This window comes from Sinohyriopsis cumingii, chromosome 10, assembly GCF_028554795.1.
Source record: "Sinohyriopsis cumingii isolate HCF-2022 chromosome 10, ASM2855479v2, whole genome shotgun sequence".
In the NCBI taxonomy this organism is placed as follows: domain Eukaryota; kingdom Metazoa; phylum Mollusca; class Bivalvia; order Unionida; family Unionidae; genus Sinohyriopsis; species Sinohyriopsis cumingii.
The window spans coordinates 1,385,192-1,407,833 of record NC_142970.1 but is presented as its reverse complement, the minus strand read 5'-3'; the positions used below and the strand labels follow the sequence as shown (position 1 = coordinate 1,407,833).

At 34.3% G+C, this 22,642-nt stretch overlaps 1 protein-coding gene across 5 annotated transcripts in view; it reads right to left on the bottom strand.

The window, feature by feature from the left end:
• Positions 1-22,642, bottom strand: part of LOC149789481 (electroneutral sodium bicarbonate exchanger 1-like) — a 258,615-nt gene that overhangs the window by 76,079 nt on the left and 159,894 nt on the right. For all 5 annotated transcript variants that reach the window (XR_016423667.1, XM_089971498.1, XM_089971496.1 and 2 more), the window contains 4 exons: positions 11,564-12,152; positions 10,267-10,380; positions 9,327-9,491; positions 3,467-3,645 (listed from right to left, as the gene is read on the bottom strand). Coding sequence is in view for 4 of the 5 variants with exons in the window: in XM_089971498.1 (XP_089827624.1) it covers positions 3,467-3,645; positions 9,327-9,491; positions 10,267-10,380; positions 11,564-12,152 (1,047 nt within the window). In the remaining variant the exon portion in view is untranslated. The remainder of the gene's footprint in view (positions 1-3,466; positions 3,646-9,326; positions 9,492-10,266; positions 10,381-11,563; positions 12,153-22,642) is intronic.

The following is a 22,642-nucleotide window of genomic DNA, read 5'->3' as shown; positions in this document are numbered from 1 at the left end:
TAACTGCCTGATTCATTTAGTAAAGCTCATACATGTAACTATGCTTTTGTATTGAATCCTCACAAACAGCTCAGCAACTCAGGTCTGTTTATCTGCATGTTAGATCTGGCTCCCTCAGATGGTGACAGTGGTCCTTGACTTGACACCAATCAACACTGTTTTCAAGCCCTGCTGATTTTGGAGTAGGGCCTGCCAGCCATTTTATCAACGGCTGAATGGGACGATGGCAATACAGATCATCAAAATCTGACAATTCACTTGGACTAAAGCCATTCTCAGACTTGTGGAGGGAACCTCTGCCTTCTGGATGACAGTCTCCCTTGAACTCCAGGCCACTCTGGAAATTATATCACTTTCCATGAATGAAACTTGACCCATCCCTACATAAAACCATTGATCAAATTTTACTACCACTTCACCCATACAAAGCACACTTAGAAAAAGATGAATACTTTGTGCAAATGAGATAAATATCACAAGTGTTCTCACTGGCACATGAAAACAACATTTAATACGAGATGGCAAGAATGACCAAAACTAACTGGAAATAACCCCAAAATTTCCACATATAAAAAAACAACACCGGAAGAACAATCTGTGCAAGAGAAACACAAATCATGCATGGTTTCATTGACTTTGGCATTAAATGTTATCATTGTTTCATCTGAAAATGACAAAAATGACCAACTATTGGAAATAACAACCCAAAAGAGTTCACCTATAACAATATCAACAGTGAAAGAAAACTCTGTGCAAAACAGACAGACACATGTCATCAATTTCCTTGTTGACTTAAAATCTTGTACTTGTACTAAGTGTATTTCATCAATGTTTATTTAAAATAACAAAAGCTATGAGAAAAGTGAGAGAAAAAAACCAACCTGCAATTATCTCAATCAGAGCACACAAATAAAACCCAATAGCATGATGCCCAGGGCCCCTCTAATTTCAGATCGGGTCCATCCTGTGTTCTAAGTGAGGTGCCCATCCTGTGTTCTAAGTGAGGTGCCTGTCTGGCTTGTCTAAAGAAATTCTGATCTGCTTGAGGAAACTTTGTTTGCGCTGATGAAATATGTAAATATGTTTTCAAGATGTTGACATACCTGCCATAACACCACACATTCTAAATCAGATCACCACTGTCCTACATGAAACTGAGACATGATTTTAATCACACTGAAGCATGGCATGTCATGCTAAAAATAAGATTTTGTACTCAAAAACTCCCTGAACTGTTTATCAATCTTCAAAAATAGAAGAAACAAAACCCCACCACTTTCAGTATATGCTTGTGACATGTAGAATGTATAAATGGTAAACAGTCATGATTACAGCTAATGTAAACCTATCCCTTGGGCAGTTTAAATAGTGGCAATTAAAGGCATAGAGGTCAGGTATAAACCACCATTTCACATATTAATTTTTTGACAATAGTTAGTGAGATGTATTTGAAGACTGCAGTGGGTGAGCACATTGTACTAATTTGCATATGTAGGATCAGGAAGTGGAGCAACTCAGTATAGGTAAATTAAATAGATGCTAGATGCATGTACAGTAACAAAAGTTATTACATACCATTGCTCTGAATGAGAATGTTTAAACCTTATGTGTTATATTTTTGACAAGTTTGTGAACAGCGGCAATGATTTTTTGAAGTAGGATTTTACTGCATATATGGAATGCAAAGCATGATCATTACAGTTGTCGGAATAGTGTTCAAGTGTAATTCATTTCTGCAGCTGATTAAGGAACCAAATAGGACGTAATCAGCAAAGCCCAACAAAATAAATTTCAGAAGTCTTGATTGATGGAGTTTTTTTAGTGTTAAGCATGACATGCCAAGAATTAAAAAAAAAGGGGGAGGGGCAGCTATTAACTCTTTACACATACTGCAAACAACATATCGACATATATCAACTCGGATCTGACCAGGATTCACTCAGAGAATCCAACAGAGACATATGAACACCAGGACCATCCAGTCCCTAGTGAGTGTAGCGATGAACACTAATGACATCTGCTTTACCTTCAAACCCCTTTGAACCCTACTGAATTTATATTTGAAAAGTAGCTGCTGAAACATTGTGTGATATTAAAATGGGAAATTTTGGGCATGTGGAAACTGGAGCCAAGGCTTGTGGAATTTCATTCAGGGCTTGTGAGTTTATTTAAGTCAACAGCCCTGGACCTCTGTATGAAAAAAGTTTTCTTTGAGCACTGCTCAATATTACAGTAAAATCACTTATTATTGAAAGTGGAAATACATGCAGTATGTGTGATTACACACCCAACAATGACCACTAATGTGTTGGATCACAAGGCCAGAAAACAACAAAGTAAATATCTTTACAACTGATACATTATCAACTCTGTTGATGGATGGACATTAATCGACAAGGTATAACTTGGATCTTATGAGATTTATGGGATACTAACGTATAATATATCCAACAAAAGCTAAAAAATTAGTAATCAGCCAGTCATCATGCAGTGAAAAAGGTAATAGGAAGAGTTTCTTTATATATATATATATATATATATATATATATATATATATATATATATATATATATATATATATATATATATATATTCTTTTCTAATAAGCCCAATTAGCTTACACAGTAATGAAGTCCAAAACTGAGTCAAGTCTGTTAACAGTATTGAGTGGATAAGCATTAAATACTGAATACTAGAGCTTTAAAGATGTGTATATCAGTTTTTCCCAGTCATATATGTTAGGATACTGTCAGCTGTTTTATTTGTAGAATATTGAATAAAGTAGCATGAACTCAACTTCAGTGGTAGATTAAGTTAGCAAACTAAATCTGAAATGTTTGTAAAGGGACCCATTTCAGTGCATCATCAATATAAACACCTCATACACTTTCTCTTTTTTCTACATCTAATTAGTTACCTAACTGTTGCAAGACTGTATGTACTAACACATTCTACTGGCAAAATACAACACAGCTTGTAGGTCAATGAAACATCCTATAGTGTGGACAAGTTAAGAATTTTATTAAGCTAGAAGTTCAGTCTCTAATATTCATAACTTTTTAAATGCTCTAAGTGTACAACAGAAAAATGCAATTAAACCATTAAAATATTTGTTACTTGAAATAAAAATAATAAAAAGTGTACAAAAACATAACAGCATTTCTCTGATTATAATGACCTAGTAAGAACATTTTTTTCTTCAAAAGAGTGGCATGGACTGATGATCTGAAAAAGGCACTTTGAAATTAAAAAAATTCATAATTTTTAGACTGGTTTCTCTCCTAGTATCGATTAATAACATAGATGAGAATAAACACACTCTATACTGTAGCCTGAGAAATGTGGTTTTAGTATGGATGAAATAAGGTAAAAGAGAACAAAGATAATCTGTACCTGCAACCGTTGAAGACTGGTTCAGCTCCTAGTATCGACTATCAAGGTAAAAGAGAATAAAGACAATCTGTACCTGCAGCCTAAGAAGACTGGTTTCTCTCCTGGTGCTGTACACTCTGACTCCTTCTTAAGACTCATGATGTGAGCAAGGGCAGACACTGTGGCTGCCACATAAAATGGGAGCCCAAGGAGTGAGCAGATCAAAATACCAATTGCAACGATCAACAGGTCCAGGTGGTAACCATTTCCTTTCTGAAATAAACAATCAAGTGTACTTAAACTGGATCAATACAAGTTTTACAATTAAGAAATTATCTCTTTGATAAGAAAAGACAAAAAACTGATAAAAGTTAATAAATGCAGGGGTTGACACAGTGAGATTTTTTGTGTCTGGCTTGGTATTAACCCATCAAAGATTCTATTAAACCAATGGTAATGTTAAATTAAATATGAGGTCATCTCAAACCCAACTCTTGACAGAAATACTGCAATAATGAATCACTTTAATATCACAAACTAAGTTGATTTTACCATATATGTTGGGACACTATATTTGTTGGGACACCATAAATTAAGTTTTAAAGTAATTTTTTTGTGCACTGTATGTTCTGGGACACATCATTTTTTCGAGTCGCAAGTTGTGGGGCACCTTAAAAATCATACAAAAATTACATATCAGAAAATGCAGTCCAACTTAATTTTATTTTTACAAAATTTAAAACTGTACTTCGATAAAGCTCTTTAATCCACTGCAGCATTATCTAATCAACCCAACTCTTCTCCTGCTTGCATAAGATCCATTCTTTCCAATGCATGAATATCTTTTAGCTTTTTCATACCATGAATTATTATCACAGGAGGTAACAAATGACCTAAAGCAGGAACTGTAAGGACTTAAGTCAGTTGTTTTTTTTAAACAATAATTCTCACACTTTTAACCCCCATCTCATCAACAGTCCATCCAGGAATGGGATCAAAGTACACTGTAATTTGATCCATAATTAATGATCATGCTGTCAGCAAAATAATCTTCTCTTCTGGCCTTCACGAATTTATCAAATGATTTTATTTTCTCCAACTCTTTTTTGGGTGATGCTGCATCATCGATGTTCATGCACAAAACACTATATTGTGCCACTTTCAAAATTCTTCCACTGTTTTATTTTATTTTCAAAATTCCCTTGAATGCCAGTAAAAAGGAACCAAAGAATGCTTCCCTATGTCAGCTGACTAAATATATATAAGTAAAAAAACAAAAAAACAAAAATCGGCACACTTAAAATAATCCAAAGTCAGCTTCTGAATTTGGCATGCTTTGTAATAAAAAAATAAATGAACTCTGTACTTTGATATCCTGTCAGTAAGTTCAAACAATGAGTTTATTGCTCACTGCCAGTTCTGTTTATTCACCTCCTGGGGTTCTATTTGCTTGGTAACTGTAGTCATAATTAATGCAAATGGGCATTTTGTGTACACAACAATTACTTGCTTTAATAACACATTTTATAACCCATCCTAATAAAAAGGTTGTCATTTACACTCACAGTGAATGCATGATTCTTATTTGTGAGATACAGTCAAACATTTAACCTGGATATAAAACAATCTTGGTTATTTTGCATCGAACACTGTCATGTGTGAACCGCAGATGCCTTCCGAAAAATGGTTGACATTTCCCTTTCACATGTGATTTTGTTGGATCCAGTTTTCAGTCGGAAAACATGTTTAGACTTTTGAGTACAACCAAACACATTTTGTTTCTCTATGTTCATGTCAATGAATAATGTGTCGTGTGTTATCTGACATAAGGGATACATGCTACAGTATGGATGCCTACAGTACATATACAGAGTTATGGATATACTTTTTCTTTAATGCTATCAATGATAATAATACAAGGTTAGTTTCATTCATTTTATTATAAAATAAACATTCTATTTATCTATTTTATTGAAACGTGCAGTGGGTGTGTGTGCGCAAATTCAAGACAAATTTATTTCTTTTCTTAAATTTTGGGACATATGACCTGGGTGAAAGAAGGTTTCATCATAAGTTCTGCAACATGAAAACAAATTATTTTATTGTGTCCAAAAATATACAGTAAATATGGCAATTAGAATTCGAAGTTATTCACTAAAATCAACAATATATGATAGCTACTCTTCAGTTTTGAAAAACGGATTTAGTCTGCTCAAGTACCAACAGGTAAGACAAATTAAGTCCTGTCATGGTGTACATGAACTGAACACATGATTGAACATTAAATTTAAATAAGGTAGGTTAACATATTAAATTAACCATCACAGCATTTAAATTAGAAGACCTCCAGCAAAGACAGTCCAAATTATTACTAATGGAATATCAATGTAATTACAACTGTATTAGATGGTAAATGTAAAAATTTCCAGTGGTCTCAACATAACCATGTAATCGGTGAGTGCTATATTTATTTCTATATAAACTATATGGAGAACTACTTTATACCAACTTCTATAAATAGAGTCCAACACAAAGTAACCAATGTAAATGTGAACAAGATGGCATACACAATGCATGCATTCAAAACAAAACAAAAATGTTAGTGTTTTTCCTCTGAAAATCAAATAAACTGAGTTTGACAGAATCAAAAACCATATCTTTGTAAATTTTTCTGAAAAGAAAATATTCTTTCTTTCACTATACATGATATTAATTTGGATAAAAATGTTGCATGTATGCAAGGTCAGCATCTGTTGTGTTGCCCTTATTCTGTATACAACTGTTGTGTCCAAAATGGCAGAATTCTAAAAATTGAAATACTGAACACATCGACCAATCAATACTTGCCATGCCTTCCGAAGTAGACAATATTTCACAAGCTGAATTATCAAGCATATTGAATGAACCAAATCTAGTCCCTTGCCAGTTGAATAGCAGGATGACCACAAACCAAAGTGAGTTAAATCTCTCAAAGGGTAATATCTCATATGTATAACCCTATATCAGAGATTAGAAACTATCAATCTACTAAGAAAAAAGTGTGAATTCAGTGATTTCACTGCGACCCATTACAAATAAAATTTAAACTACAGGTAAATTGTGACTGGGGGAAGCATGGTCCAACGACTAACATTCAAACTCTTGGACCGTGAGTAATACAATTTAAGATGCTGACCCTAATAGTTATGTTGGGGTGAGGGATAGATCCTTCCTGTGCCCCATTTTACTGTCAGATCCAGTGTCTTACTTTGTACGACTACTGGACCACCATTTGCCGATAGTCTTAATTTCATTTGCAAGGATCCCATGTAGGTAGCCTGGACAGATAATGAAAATGAAAATAGGTTTAAAGAAACGAAAACTGAATACTCTTTGAGTCTGAAAACTAACGAATTGCCAAATCATGTTGAACTCAACAATGAAAGCATCAAATCCAAAAGACATATTTTTATGTCAACAAACACATCCTTTGTTTTGAATATTGAGCTTCTACTCAGAATACGTGTGCCCATTTGGATAAAATACACCGTGGAATGTTCCAAGCCTTAGATCAGATATCAATTAAATGACTTTTGTTTGATGTTGATGTAACTATTACATATTGTTGAGGGAGAATCCCCTGTTCTATAAATAGCTATGTACCTGGAGCCCTCAACAGGAATTCATATGCTGATATGAAATATTTTTTATAAAAGCAAAATAAAAAAATTATAAAGAATTGCAAAATAAAAGTTTGAATTGTTTGTTTTTTGTGTTTATTGTGGTATAAACTGTCAGTTGCAGAATCATACAGCTTAACGGTCTTTGGGTGTTAATTGCTGTGTGATTCAGCATCGAGCAGTTTATACTATGATAAATGCAGAAAAACCAACATTAAACTCCTTAATTTAATTTAAAAATTGGGTCACTGCTGTACATTACATACATAACACCCGGCAGCAAAATAAAACTTTTCATATCTGAAAAATTAACCATATTTTTTCCAAAAAACAGTTTGCATCTAAATAATAAAACTAGACTTTTGTCAAAATATGGAAGAAATTTTAACTATTCTATACAGTAGTGCATTTACAGAAATTTCATAAAAAGTTATTAGTTCATTAAAAGGAAATAATATCTGATCCATAGTTGCTACCCAAACAACATGATAAACCCAACTCTCACTACAAACAGTCTCAATCTGAATGATTTTCAAAAACCTATTTTATTAATATTTCACATCAAAGAAATATATGGGCAGACAAAAGGTTAGATACAATTTAAGTGGATGGTATTGTAATACTGTAATGTGTTCAATGAAGTCAATACTACACAATACTGTAATATGTTCAGTGAAGTATATACTAGACAAAACTGTAATATGCTCAATGAAGTCAATACTAGACAGTATTGCAATATGTTCAATGAAGTCAATACCAGACAATATTATAAGATGTTCTATGAAGTCAATACTAGACAGAATTCCAACATGTTCAATGAAGTCAATACTAAACAGTATTGTGAGATATTAAATAAAGTCAATACCAGATAGTATGATGCTCAGTGACATAAATACTAGACAACATTATGAAATATTTGATAAAGTCAATACTACACGTTATGTATATTTTGATTTAATTTATATGTGATTTAATTTAATTGTTTGCTTGTTGGTTTTAATTTTTTATATATTCCATTACATGCTATTGTAATGTAACTTTAATTACTGGATTTCAGATACTGTCTAGAAGAGTGCAGTTCTGGCTGTTTTTTTAATATTTTTGACACAAACAACTTTATATAGACATTTTATCTATTGCTGACATTGATTCAGAACCAGTAAGGGTTCTGGTAAAGACTTTTTTTAAAAAATTCTTTCCCAGAGTAAAAAAAACATTGATTTCAGTTAAGGCATTACTGGGAGTAGGTAACATATAACACATGTTTATTGTTACAAACTTCTGGTTTTCCTAGAAGGATGAACTCTTGACCTCCATCAGGGAATTTGTTTAGCATTGTAGTTAAGACTTATTACTAATGTTTTGAGAAGAAATTTTCATTAGTGCCTTAACACTTGAGACATCCAGGTGTTTTATGTTATGTCCAGTTTGGGACTAATTATTTTATTTTCTTCAAATTATTTTTAAGAAAAGTGATTCTTTTCCCTGGAAATACTAGTGCTCTAAATTAATTCTTGGACAAAGACATTTATTGAAATTTAAACAGGATTCAAAAACTGGAATAATGTTTTCTGTAATTCAACAAGAACCTGCTGACACTGCATCATTTCATGGGTTACAACTGACGTCATAGTCTTCCATTTTGGATTTTATCAGGACTCGAACTCAGATTCATTTGGGCCTTTTTAATAATAGGACTTCTATTTTTTAATTCTTGGATTAATTTTGGATTTGATTATCAAAACCATAAGTTCTTTTTCTCATATTTACCTTGTTTTCCTAGGGAAATAAATTATTAGCTAAATTTTACAAAGCTTGTTGTCTTCACTCTTTTCTTGTTACTTTTTGTCAGCGCCTAAGCATGTGACACACAGTATTGTAAGATGTTTTAACAAAATCAATTCTATAACAGTACTTTAAGATGTTCAATGAAGTCAATACAAGACAGTACTGCAAGATGTTTAATTAAGTCAATACTAGACAATACTGTAATATGTTTTTTTTAAGTCAATAATAGACAATACTGTAAGATTTTTAAGTCAATACTAGACAATACTGTAAGATATTTAATTAAGTCAATACTAGACAGTACTGTAAGATGTTTAATTACATCAAAACTAGACAGTACTGTAAGATGTTTACTTAAGTAAATACTAGACAATACTGTAAGATGTTTAATTAAGTCAATACCAGACAGTATTATAAGATGTTCAATGAAGTCAATACTAGGCAATACTGTATGATGTTTAATTACGTCAATACCAGATAGTGATGTTCAATGAAGTCAATACTAACCTTGAGTTTGTTCTCCTTCCTGTTGACAATAACTGCAGTGATTTGCTGATCCATAAAGATAAGAAGGGTGGCCAGTAGGGCTGGAATGATGGAACCAGGGATGATCCACCATGGATTTTTTTTACTCACAGGGTTAATGAACCAGGGTCGGTCGGGGTGAGATGGCTAAAGAAAATGAATACATTTAAAGAGATCTCTCGAAAGCAGTTTTCCAGCACTACACATCTAAACATAAACATTACTGGGGTGTAAATAGTCCATATTATTTTGCAGTGTGTGTATAATGAAAAACCATATTATAGAAGTACAAAATATTTTAAAAAAACTTTTTTCCCAAAGAAACATGCCATCTGTGTATAACCTCACAAAAATTACCATTATATATATATGTAACTTCAAGTTTTGCTCAAGAGAATATGTACAAAAATTATTTTTAAAAGTTAAAAACAAGCCAAGTTATTTAAAGATCCCTGTATCTTGCATCTTTCATAATGTCATTTTATAAAGTTTTTTGATTATCAACTTTCAACATGGAGGAAGAAGACATTTTCATCGTGACTTAAATTTTTGGCTTAGGAACCTTAGATAACTGGGTATTTAATTTTTTAATTTGTAGCTTGCACGAAATCTTCAAAAATTGTTACCCCAAGAAATGCAGAGAAATTACAGTATGTGAGACTTAAAAAGAAAACGTTAAATTGACACAGTCTTAAAAACAATTAGCTATAATTCTTGCAAGATAAGCATCTGTCTGATGATAAACCCAACCCACACTATTACAAAATCTTGGCATACCTCATGTATATTTAAACCTCTGATGATAATATGCCATCATCAGCTTTTCCGAAACTCTGCAAGGCAAGCCCACTGGGCTTTTTTATTACAAGGGAAAAAATGTAATTTGTCTGAAAACATAATATTTGATATAGAATTAATTTACCTCAAATTTTTCAGGAACATTAAGTTTAGGTGTATCTAGACCAATGACAGCATCAAGACCGACCATAGCAAGAATTGCAATCAATACAGCAAAATCACTGACTGTCTGCCTCACCTGAAAAAGAAAGGTCACATGTAATAATGTATACCCATAATGACCTTGTAGACCAATCTGCCATTTGCTGAATCATAATGAACTGGTAGAGCAGTCTGCTATTTGCTTGAAATTACTAACAGAATGAACAGACTTGCCTCATTAACAAATTAACCCCTAGTAGCCTACTCGATTTTCAGGCGAAAATGACAAAAAGCTCCAGGGATTAATGTGTTAAACAGTGCATTTGATGATGTCACCAAATTTGAATATTCCTTGTGTATTTAATCACTTGTGCATCGACATTGCACATAAATTACAAATTTAGCAATTCCTTGACGATTTGTAAAAAAAGATTAAAGATCCTTGTTAACACATTAACCCCGAGCGATGAATTAATGGGGCAGGAGGTAGTAGCCTACTGCCGAGCTCTGTAGCGTCATGGTCATGCATGATACACTAAAGTGGGTGGTATTATAGAAAGGTAGACAGATGTAGCTCTAAAATGATACCAAATAATCTGGAATATCTAGTTGCACTACAAAATACTGATCAAAAAACCTCATTTTTTGGACCTGACTTTTTTCTACCAAAAATTCGCCCGTGGTCGGAAACCGATTTTGTGTCTGGATTTTAGACCTTGTGGTCACAGATCTAAGGCAAACTGGTATGAACTGCAAACAGACAGAATTGCCTTTGCAAAAAATAGGATATGATGGGCATTTGGAATAAAGAGTGGTCTCCATACAAAAATAATGGCTCTGTTTAGCAAAAACTTTTTTAAAAAAATTCAATTTTTAGCCTTCTGCTCATGTGCAAGTCAAATAGCCAACAAAAAACGATGTTTCTAACACAACTAGGTAGTATGTTATTGAAAGATCACTGGGGATTGGGTTTTGGGATCTATTCAGAAATAGCTTTCAAAATGTGTTTCCTACCTGATTTTCAGGCAAAAATGACAAAAAGCTCCAGGGGTTAATGTGTTAAGAAATAGTGATCAGAAGCATCCTATGTTAGCAAAGAGGAATGCATGATAAAATAATGTAATGAATTTACTTGTGCACTTAAGCATATCATATGCTTCTAAGGACTGAGTTTAACAGTGGTCAACATTAAATAGAAAGATAGATAGAAAAAAAGAACAGAATGCATCTGAGAATGAGATAAACTATGACAGTCATGGTCCTAATGTCTATTAACTTACAAAGGATGGGAAATATGGACTTGTCTTGAAGGCAACCATGGCATTAGCAAGAGCAAATGTTCCAATAAACAGGAGTATGGACAGGAAAAAGACATCAGGAACATAATGCTTGGCATAACAGCCTGGTCCCTCAAGATGACCTCCCATCTTCACACACTTGTCAATAGCAATGGCTGAGAAATTTTGTATTGTCTCATTAAGTGTGGTATTCACAATGCTGTATGCGGCTTCTGATGACGTACTAAACCTGCCAATGATAACTGTACCGGCTACTGTCATTTCTGTTGTTGTAAAGTTCAAGAGACTGTTGTTCACACCAACGGTGCTGTTAGGGTCCACACACTGACAGTCAAAGTTGATTGGAATATCTGGATTGGGATTATATGGTGCAAATTCTGTGATATCAATTAGCTTTAAAAAAGCCTCATAAATAAAAATTAAAGCAATCAGGCTAGCAAAACTCTCTTCTGTAAATCTGGTAATGTATCGAACCAGGGCACTAAGGTCAAAGGCCACAATAAGTAAAAGACAAACTGTTGTCCATATTCCTGTCCATGCTCGCATTGGAAGGAAATCCCAGTCATGGTCACTGAAATGAAAATCACATGATCAAATAAATGTTTATTAATGAAACTTTTCATACATTAATGAAAGACTGCTAAAAAAAAGTGCATTTCATCTATGAAAAACTAAAAAAATGGTTAAATATGTTAGTGTAAACACATCCTTTCTCCCCAGAAAGTGTATGGCCACACAATTTCTCATGATTAAATTGACAATAACATCTGCAGGTAGGCATGTGCTACTTCCTCCAGAGTACAGGCTGGACAGCAATTGTTTCACTGTACACATACAAGGCCTGAAATTAGTGACGGTCTGAGGTCCAGTCCAGGACCTGGAATTTTCACCATCTGACCTAATAGCTTAATGTATCAAAAGTATATTGGACCTCCCAGTTTTATAAGAACTGGAAATTACAAGTCTCAAAGTTGTTACTTAAATGATTGTGAAATGTTGGAAAAGTCCATTCTAAACAGTTTACTCAATGTGTACAAGACAGTAAGACTGGGATATCATGTATAGAACAGAGTACAAGTATTGCCTCTAAATCTGAGTATCAGTCCACAAGTATATCACAACTGCAAGACCCAAAGTCGACTCATTCAAAGAAACTTTGTCTTATTACTTGGCAACAGAACATTCCAGTCTTCGACCTAAAGCTTTATTCAGCGAGATTTGAAATACTTTATGCAAAAGATAACGTGCACATTGTGTTACTGATACTTAAATCATGAGGTTGAATTGTCTAGAACATTGGAATGCAAACTGGCCTTTACGCATGGCTACACTCCAACTGACAGGACTGATAATGATGATGAGTTTATGCAACTTTGCCACTCATCTTGTGGCAAATCAAAAATGCCAAAAGGAAAAAAAATATAGGAAAATGGCCCTTCAACAAAGTAGAATAAGCCAAACAAGGATGCAAAGTATAGCAAACATTTAGAAAACACTTGAAAAAATTCTCCATGGGCCAAATATGATAGCAGACTGGAAAACTGTTGTGTTCAACCTTCCTGATATTTCCTGATTTAAGTAAGAGTGTAGGTCAAGCAACCTTTACCTGGTACATACAGCTTAAAGGTTGACTCGATTCATGCTCATGCAACAAGCAAACATTTGTAACAGCTTTTGTACTCAATTTGTCAATTTGACACTTCTCTGGCACAGCTTGGACCTGTTGGATCGGACACTCTGAGAGGGAGAGAGGTCCTGCACCTGCCACTCAAAGACACTATTTTCGAGCCCACCATATTACACAAATGTAAATGAATATATGACTTGCTTCCAAATTCTCCCATCATGTCTGACTGAAAAGTTTGTCACTAGGTGCCAATATTTATTCCATATAATTACTTGGTAATCATGTTGTGCTGAAATATTTTATCAGCCAAACCTAGACTATATAGATCTGTGTGAAACCCTATCTATTAATCTCAAGACTTATCAAAATCATACAAGTGCTATTATTCTCATATATGTAACAGAGAAATTGACTTGTTTTGCTAACCATACTTTTCCTATACGAGTCTGGTTATCTCAGACCTGTCATCTCAGTCATGCTATCCATGTGCTAGGAACTTTTAAAAAGAAACCCTTGATGTCTTCTGCTGTACATGACAGAGTTGTTATAAAATCCAACAACAACAGACATGTAACAAAAAGAAATTCACTCATAAAGCAACTTCAGGTCTCTCCAACTTTGATAACACCATACAAAACATTTTCACACAAACACATACTCACATATGTGGGAGCTATTCAATAAAGCTCAAGACACAGAGGCAATACACATTACTGGCCACACAAAACCAAACTCTCTCAAGTGCTACTGCAAAGCCAGCAAAAGTCAGAAATGTGTCATGTCAAACTGGTTTCATCTTTGTCGAAAACCCACAAATTCACAGTTGAATCAACTATAAAAGTTGTGACTGCAAATGAAAACTCCTGCACTTACCAACCAGACTGATGCATTCATCAGTCCACATACTATCCTACAGAAAGATTTTCATGTAGTGTATCATTACACTAGTCATAGCAACACATGCCATATTTCCAGGACAGAAAATATAAATTTCCAAGAAGTCAAGAATTAGACATTTCCTGATGTCACTACACACTTTGTGAGAAGTGTAACCAGTAGGCATACTGTATAGCACAGTATCATTCGTACCAGTTGCCTACCATAGAATGTATTCCAAAACAGAACTGACAAAAGTTAAAACTTAACCATATAAAACATTATTTATTGTCAATTTCACATGACATCCATCAATTAAATGTGATAATACAGTAATAATATCAAATGACTTTATATGTCTATTTTCTCATGCATAGAACTTGTGTACTTAGGGTCAACAGATCATGCTATTGCCCTCATTAACATATTTTTCTTAATGCACAGTATGTTTGAAAGCACATGGCTCGAGATGCTCATTGCTTTATACTTCAAACACATAATAATTATGTTTTTTCTTAAAAATATTTTCCTTTCCCTAGAGCGACATATATCACTCGATTCCATGTATATAATTATTCAGATTTCCATACAAGAGTATAAAACCTGATGACCTTTATATGAAGTGAGAAGCAATAAAAGTACCTGACAAATACTGTGTTTTGAATCTGCTAACTAAATTGCAAGGGTGTAAGGAGGGTTAATTTAATTTAGTTGAAAAAATCTGGAAGAGAAAAATAATTTATGTCAGTGTTTGTACCCAGACATGGAAATCCCAGTTGTGAGGTTACATTGTCTCCCCATGAGGCTATGCCTTGTAGGGAGACAAATAATACAAACCCTTGACTGGGATTTCCTTGTCTTGGCCCTCACCCCGACAAAGACTCTATTAGTCTAGGCCCTAATCAAGGGAAGATATAAAAACAACATGCATATAGTCTAGGCCATTATCAAAGGAAGAGATAAAAACAGCAATCATATAGCCTAAGCCATAAACAAAGGAAGAGATAAAAACAATATGCATATAGTCCAGGCCATTATCAAAGGAAGAGATAAAAACAGCAATGATATAGTCTAGGCCATTATCAAAGGAAGAGATAAAAACGATATGAATATAGTCTAGGCCATTATCAAAGGAAGAGATAAAAACAGCAATCATACAGTCTAAGCCGTAATCAAAGGAAGAGATAAAAACGATATGCATATGTCTAGGCCCTAATTAAAGGAAGAGATAAAAACAACATGCACATAGCCCAGGTCATAATCAAAATAAGAGATAAAAAAATATATACAGCCTAGGTCATAATCAAAGGAAGAGAGAAATACAACACGCATATAGCCCAGGTCATAATCAAAGGAAGAGATAAAAACAGCAATCATATAGTCTAAGCCATAATCAAAGGAAGAGATAAAAACAACATGCACATAGCCCAGGTCGTAATCAAAGGAAGAGATAATAACAACATGCATATAGTCTAGACCCTAATTAAAGAGATAAAAACAACATGCATATAGCCCAGGTCATAATCAAAGGAAGAGATAAAAGCCTAGGCCATAATCAAAGGAAGAGAGAAATACAACAAGCATATAGTCTAGGCCCTAATTAAAGGAAGAGATAAAAACAACATGCATATAGCCTAGGTCATAATCAAAGGAAGAGATAAAAGCAATACGCATACAGTCTAAACCCTAATTAAAGAGATAAAAACAACATGCATACAGTCTAGACCCTAATTAAAGAGATAAAAACAATATGCATACAGTCTAGACCCTAATTAAAGAGATAAAAACAAAATGCATATAGCCCACGTCATAATCAAAGGAAGAGATAAAAGCATGTATACAGCCCAGGTCATAATCAAAGGAAGAGAGAAAAACATGTATACAGCCTAGGTCATAACCAAAGGAAGAGATAAAAACAACATGCATACAGCCTAGCCCCTAATCAAAGGAAGAGATAAAAACAACATTAGCCTATGTCATAATCAAAGGAAGCGATAAAAACTACTCCCAGTCTTGGCTGAGGCATCAAACTAATAATTCCCAGTAAGAATTTACTTGACCCATTACTAAAGTTTTAAGGTAGTTGTACATCTATTGCAGTGTTATTTATTTTAATAGCAATGACTACAAGCAATGTGAAGATTTTGTTTGATGCTTAACATTACATGCATTTCACCATTTAATTTCACCAATTAACAAAAACTCTGGTGATTTGTTTGCTTAACTTATCTTAACTTTCCTACTGTTCTATTCATCATTGCTTTTATTTAATGTGTATCAGCAATGATACCTACTGTTATTGCAATGCTGACAGAATGCACAGCAGTATATATGGGATGAAACAGTGTAAACCTTAATCTGTTCATTGAAGGCTGAAGATAGAATCCAAATTGGATGAGTTGGGAACAAGATCAAGCATGGCCTATAAACTGGGAATATGATATGTCAGAAAGATCTTTGGTGTAGCCAATATCATCTCTCCCAAGATTTCTGAACATGTCTAAAATCAAGCAACATTATTCCTTGATTGTGATAAGGGCTAGCTTTTTGTCCTCAAAAAGGAAAAGAAAATGGAGGTTCAGAGTAGTGTGACATCATTAAATGGATACTAGTTGGTGAAAACACCACTTCCCCTGGTATACCTTGAAGTAGAGGGCTGTCTAGCTGTCAAGATCCTCTCTACAACTGAAGTGTAAAACATTTTTAGACAGGGCCAAAAGCCAGGCATTAAGGAGTTTCTCTGGATAAGGATGGAATAAAATTATTACAGCTGCCTAAGCAATGTGGAGGTCATCAAGATGTTCTTGGGTACATCCATCACTAGATCAAGCAGGTTGCTGATCTTTTGGAGAGAATCAATCATAACTATTTTGCAAGCTCTGCCTTGCATTTTCTGGATTAGTTTCATTATTGGAACTGCTGGGGGAAAGCACAGGAAAATATTCTCACACTACTTGTTGAAAGGGCATAGACAGACCAAAGGGCATAGACACACCATAGGGCATAGACAGACCATACCTCTGGTCTGGGAATGTAGAGGTGATGATGGAGAGTATGATGTTCTACCTCATCACCAATAGATTTAACACTTGTGATCCCCATAGGGTATAAACTCAATGAAAAATGAATGGATGGAAACCACACCAATATATGTACTGCCATACACAACACAGAGCTCCAGTGATTTTATCTCCCACTGTTGGAAGAGGTAGTGCAGTACAATGAAACTGTCTGACATATTACAAAGAACTGCCTTTCCTTGGATGTGCTATATCTAAGCATGGAAGGTGTGGAGAATGGCCCCATTTCCAAGAGATTAATGTGAACAGCCTACTCTTGCACCATCCCACCCAACCCCACTTGCCACTAGCTTTTGTAAAGTCAAGTAAGAGGTGTGCCTTCCAACCCCCCAAAAATAGCATCTGTACAGATTGTGACTTGTGGGAGGGGGGGCTTCTAAATAGTATTCCTATCATCAGCTATTCTCTGTCTTACAAATGAAACAGAAGTGTTTGATTTTTGATGAGATCCCAAATAATCCTAGAGTTTCTAACACATGTTCTAATAATTCAAGTTCTGGATAAACTTTGGTGTATTCCAAAATAAATCCAATGCTGTAAGTGTTAATGTACCTATGATGGCATGTTGTAGTGATGTGGCAACAGTCTTTTGTTGAATCACAATAATAAAATGCAAGAATATATCCTTATTTGAAATTCATTATAAATGCAAGTCTCTATTTCCAAGAATGTTTTTGAGCACTTCATATTTTTATCAAAGAATAACTTTTTATAATTTTGATAAAAAAATTCCAGTCCAACTAAAAACTTGACATAACAATAATACAAATGATTAGCTCAGATATTACAGCATGAATGAATAATTTCTATATAACCAAGATTGTGTAGTCCTCTACTTGATCTGTAGTCACAATTAGCATTTTCTAAAGAAACAAAAATAACCTAGTGGAAACTTCAATCTGGAAGGTTCCAAATGTTTACAAGATGAAATTTTTGTCATAATTAGAAGGTCTGTTACTAAAATTATAATATAAAATGTGGCAAACAACAGGCAGATCAAGCATTTCATGGAGAATTTCCAATGTTCTGGACGGACTGAGATAAACATTTTTTTTTTTACAAAACCAAAATCAATGATTCAGTTCAGGTGGGAAAATGAACTTGATTTTGGACAAAGTCAAGTCCAAAATATAGTTATTAATAGCATATCATATAAAGAATTTTAATTAAACTAACAAACAATGCAAATTAAATATACATAGCACAAAGTCCAGCATCTCCACAATGACTAGCCACCCTAAACTGTATAAGATGGTTCTTCACATTGTGAACTACAGTCAAAATGAATGTTTTTGCTAAATATTGTCCAGGTATATTATAGTCACTGTGGAGGAGAACTGTGTATTGGTACAGTTCAATGTATTGACCTACTGGTTGAGACTGTGGCTGAATGGAAGTCTGCAGATACCATGTTAATAGCTATGTTGAAATATGCACTGGACAGATCCCAACTGACCACATAATCATCATGCTATATAGAAAGATGAATAAACCTTGCCATCTCTATCTTGAACTTCAGGGCAGCATTAAACTGACTGAGCCTACTCGGGTCTCTGTCTGATTTCCATTTCCCACTCAGTTTTGTAACAGAGAAAGTGGAATAAAAACCTGGAGGTCTACCTCCTTCAAACTACCTCCATTACCCACTTTATGAGCAAATGCTCTATCTCATTCTGTTACATCAGTAAAGGCAAGTGCTTTAGAACATCCAGAACAATAAATTAATTCTGAGGGGAAATATTTTTAAATGTTTGTACAATTCTTTTTCTGATGATCCATAAATAATTTTGCAACTGCATATGGTGCTCATCACCCATCCTGGGATGTTTATTTTTTTAATGTCATCTGACATCAATATCCCCATTACATTTCTTTTACTGCACCATTCCCAGTGAAACTTTTCTGAGTTATCAGATGTCTGCACTGCAATCTAACACAATCAGTTTTTTAAATTATTTTCTTAAACATGATCAGAAACATTTTGGTGCTGCTGATTTTTCCAATAATAATAATAATAATAATAATAGACTTAGTACAGCACCTAATCTTTAGAAGCTCTAAGTGCTTTACCATATTAGATAACATAAAAACAGATACAATGTCACAATTACAAAAACACCATGAAATTACAAAACAAAAGCATGCTGACAATAATTAAGGAAGTAAAAATTATAAAGTCTTCAAGTCTGCTCTTACAGTCAAAATATGTCAATTTTAAGAGCACTCTTGAATGAAGACACAGTGTCCTTGTGTCGAAGAGCTATGATAATTTGTTCCATGTATCTTGGCCCTGTTAAATGTGGGAACAATGAGAATGCAAGTATTGGAAGAGCAGCCTAAGTTTTCTAGATGGGTGTATAAATGGGTGAGGACTAGAACCAGTCAAAGAAATGTAGCATAGCGAGGAGATTATCTGTTTGATTCTGGATTGAACAGTTAGCCAGTGATGGCTATAGAACAGGGTGTGTGTGTGTGTGTGCTCAGTTCTTGATACTCTAAGCATGATCCAAGCACGGCCATATTTTGAACTTTATACAATTTTGAGATGAACCAGACAGAAGTGAATTACAATAGTCCAGTCTTGAAAGTACTAAGCAACACACGTGTTTTAGTGACATCGGCCAAAAGAAAAAATGAATGGTGCTAATAAGAGCATACAGTCGAGAGTGTAAATTTAACGTTGGCATTGCTGATACTTATTGTTTAAGGCAAAGAATGTGAATTAGAAAATCTTTGCATGGTGATCAGGATGGCTTCAGTTCTATGATCATTCAACTGCAGCTTGTTTATGTCATCTATGATTTCACATCGGAAATGCACCTCTATATGCCTTGGCTGGTAGCCTCAACTTCAGCTGGGCAGCCAGATTTGTATATTTGAGTGTCATCAGCCTACAGCTGGTGAAACAACAAATGTCAAAATATGTCAAATGAGACCAGCTGAGTGTACATAATGATGAGAACTGGATGAGAACAGAGCCTTGTGTAAAACCAAAACGGAGATCAAATGGGCTGAAAAATATTCCATTTACAGACACAATTTGTGTCCTGTTGACTAAGTAGAACTTGAACCATACAGGGTTCATACAGATCAGGAGAGCTGAAATTCAATGACTTTTCAATGACCAGTTTTTAGTTTTCAATGACTAATCACAGTATCAAATGTTCTGCTTCAGTTACTAATTTAAATAAAAGAAACAAATACAAAACCAATATAGACATAAATAAATCTAATATGAAAGACAAATGATATTTAAAAAGAAAGTCATTGTAACCCACATGTTAATCATTGCCCTTTAGCTTTTATACTTTCTTCTCCAGCTGCAACTCCAGTACTTTCACTTCAGAGATGCTGCCAGGATTTTACTTAATGGGGCAGGGGTACCCACTTGTTATGAAAATAAGGGGGGAGTAGTACAAAAAGGAGGGAGAGGAATATATGGCCATAGTTCACTATATACCTAACACTTCAATATCCATCTATCTTTCTTCTAGCCACACTCTGTACGAGTCCTATTTAAATCAAAATCTTAAAAGATGTTGCCTCTATAGTACAAGTCACATGGGTCATGTATGTGCATTCCCTCATTTTAAATGAAATATAAATTGTTCTTGTAAAATTTAATGCTAATTTTATTTAACCCAAGTCTATTCAATCTTGGTTACTGAATTCTCTGCACCTTTACTTTCACCAAGAAACTTCCAGATGAAAATAATCTATCTTTATGTCACTAGTGACTTTTGTTTTTGCTCAATGTGCAATCGTTTCTTTTCCTTCTCAATGAGAGCCTTTTTCCTTTTAAGCTTCAAGAGTTCTTCTAATTTATCAGCAGCCTTTCCTGCAGCAAGGTGCATCATATGACAGGGACAACCTGATATGTACAATGATGGAAACATTTTTCAAAATATAGAATGCAATTCCTTTATGAATTCCAGCCATCACTGGTGCAGTATCAGCTGAAAACCCCATACAGTTCTGCCAACTTATGTTTATTCAAAGCATTATCATGCAAATACAAAATGTTTTCTTCATGGAATCTACTGTTAATTCTGGTAATGAAAGAAGAGCACTCTGACTTTGCCTTTTTGTTGTCAAAGTCTCTTATACAGACTAGGTACAACTTTTTGTCATAATCACTACTCCTGCCAATTTTCATGGCTTCTGCAATTTTAAGTGAAGGGTCTTCTGCTAAACACCTAACAATATTAGATGATTTTGTTCTTGCACATGCATATTTTCTGCAATTTGAAATTGGGAAACATCCATTTGAACAAAGGACCAATGTAGTCTTCTACCACTAGGGGTAGTCCATGTTCTATTAAGAACTCTGTAGATAACACCTCAGCATTTATAAAATTCGTGTCCACAATTAAGTTCTGCTGTAAAAAAAGAAGTTACCTTAGTATTGGAGTTAGTAAAACGAGCTAATTCAAGGTTTCTTTGTTTTACCACCATGGCCAATATTAAAATCCTTTCCACGTAGCCTGCAATGGGCATGATGCTGCCCTAGAATGGAATGATGTATTGTGTAATACATGTATTCATCTCTGAATCAGTTTTTCATCTTTTCCTAATCCATCTGTGAAATTATCTGAAAAATATTTTTGCTCTAACACATGCATCGACTAGAATAAATCTGACTTGACTTTTAGTGCCAAATACCTACAGACTGGTTCTGTACCATATATGAATTAGAACAATGAATCTGCGAGCAAAGATTAAAAGTTAGAAAACCAGTCTATTCTCTCCTAACTAAGCCGTAAAGGTACTATAAAAAGAAACCAAGGTCAAAAAAAGAAACCAGCATGTTTCTTGGAAATAGGGCAACTGCTATAAATACAACATAATACTGTTAGGAAAGTGCATGCAAGTCTTCAACAAGCGTACTCTTATGTTGTAGTTATACAGAAGCCATCTTTTCTAGAATACAGTCTGTGGGATTAATAAAAATGAAAAAACAAATTATACATTTTTTTTTGAAGGGGGATATACCGAAAATGCTTAATCCGAATACAGTTATGTGTAAGGCATAATTTAGTGGAAAAAAACCATAATGATTATGCCAAAAGCATAATGGTTGACATGTATGCTTATCCAGGTAATTTGGTCTATTTTCTCAGACCCTTTGACTAAGTGAGGAAAAGAAGGTTGTACACCCTTATGCTGGAAAAGTAGAACCTGCTTGACTTAAAAACTGTATGACTTATTTTGCAACAAGGACTTTAAGGGTGAATGGTTGAATAAAAATTGTATACTGCAGAGTTCATTTTCATAAGTGCAACTTTAAACTATTGTGCAAGAGTTCTCTCAAATCACTGGTCTCCACATGAATGAATTCATATAAAGTTTGTGCAATTCATGCAATCACACATCCCGGCAACATCTCTTTGATTGCACTGTAATAAATAATATGTTCTATCATCTATGGTTTTCCTTATTTTGGGAAAATATGAGGCTTTATGTTTAGCTAGGTAAAAC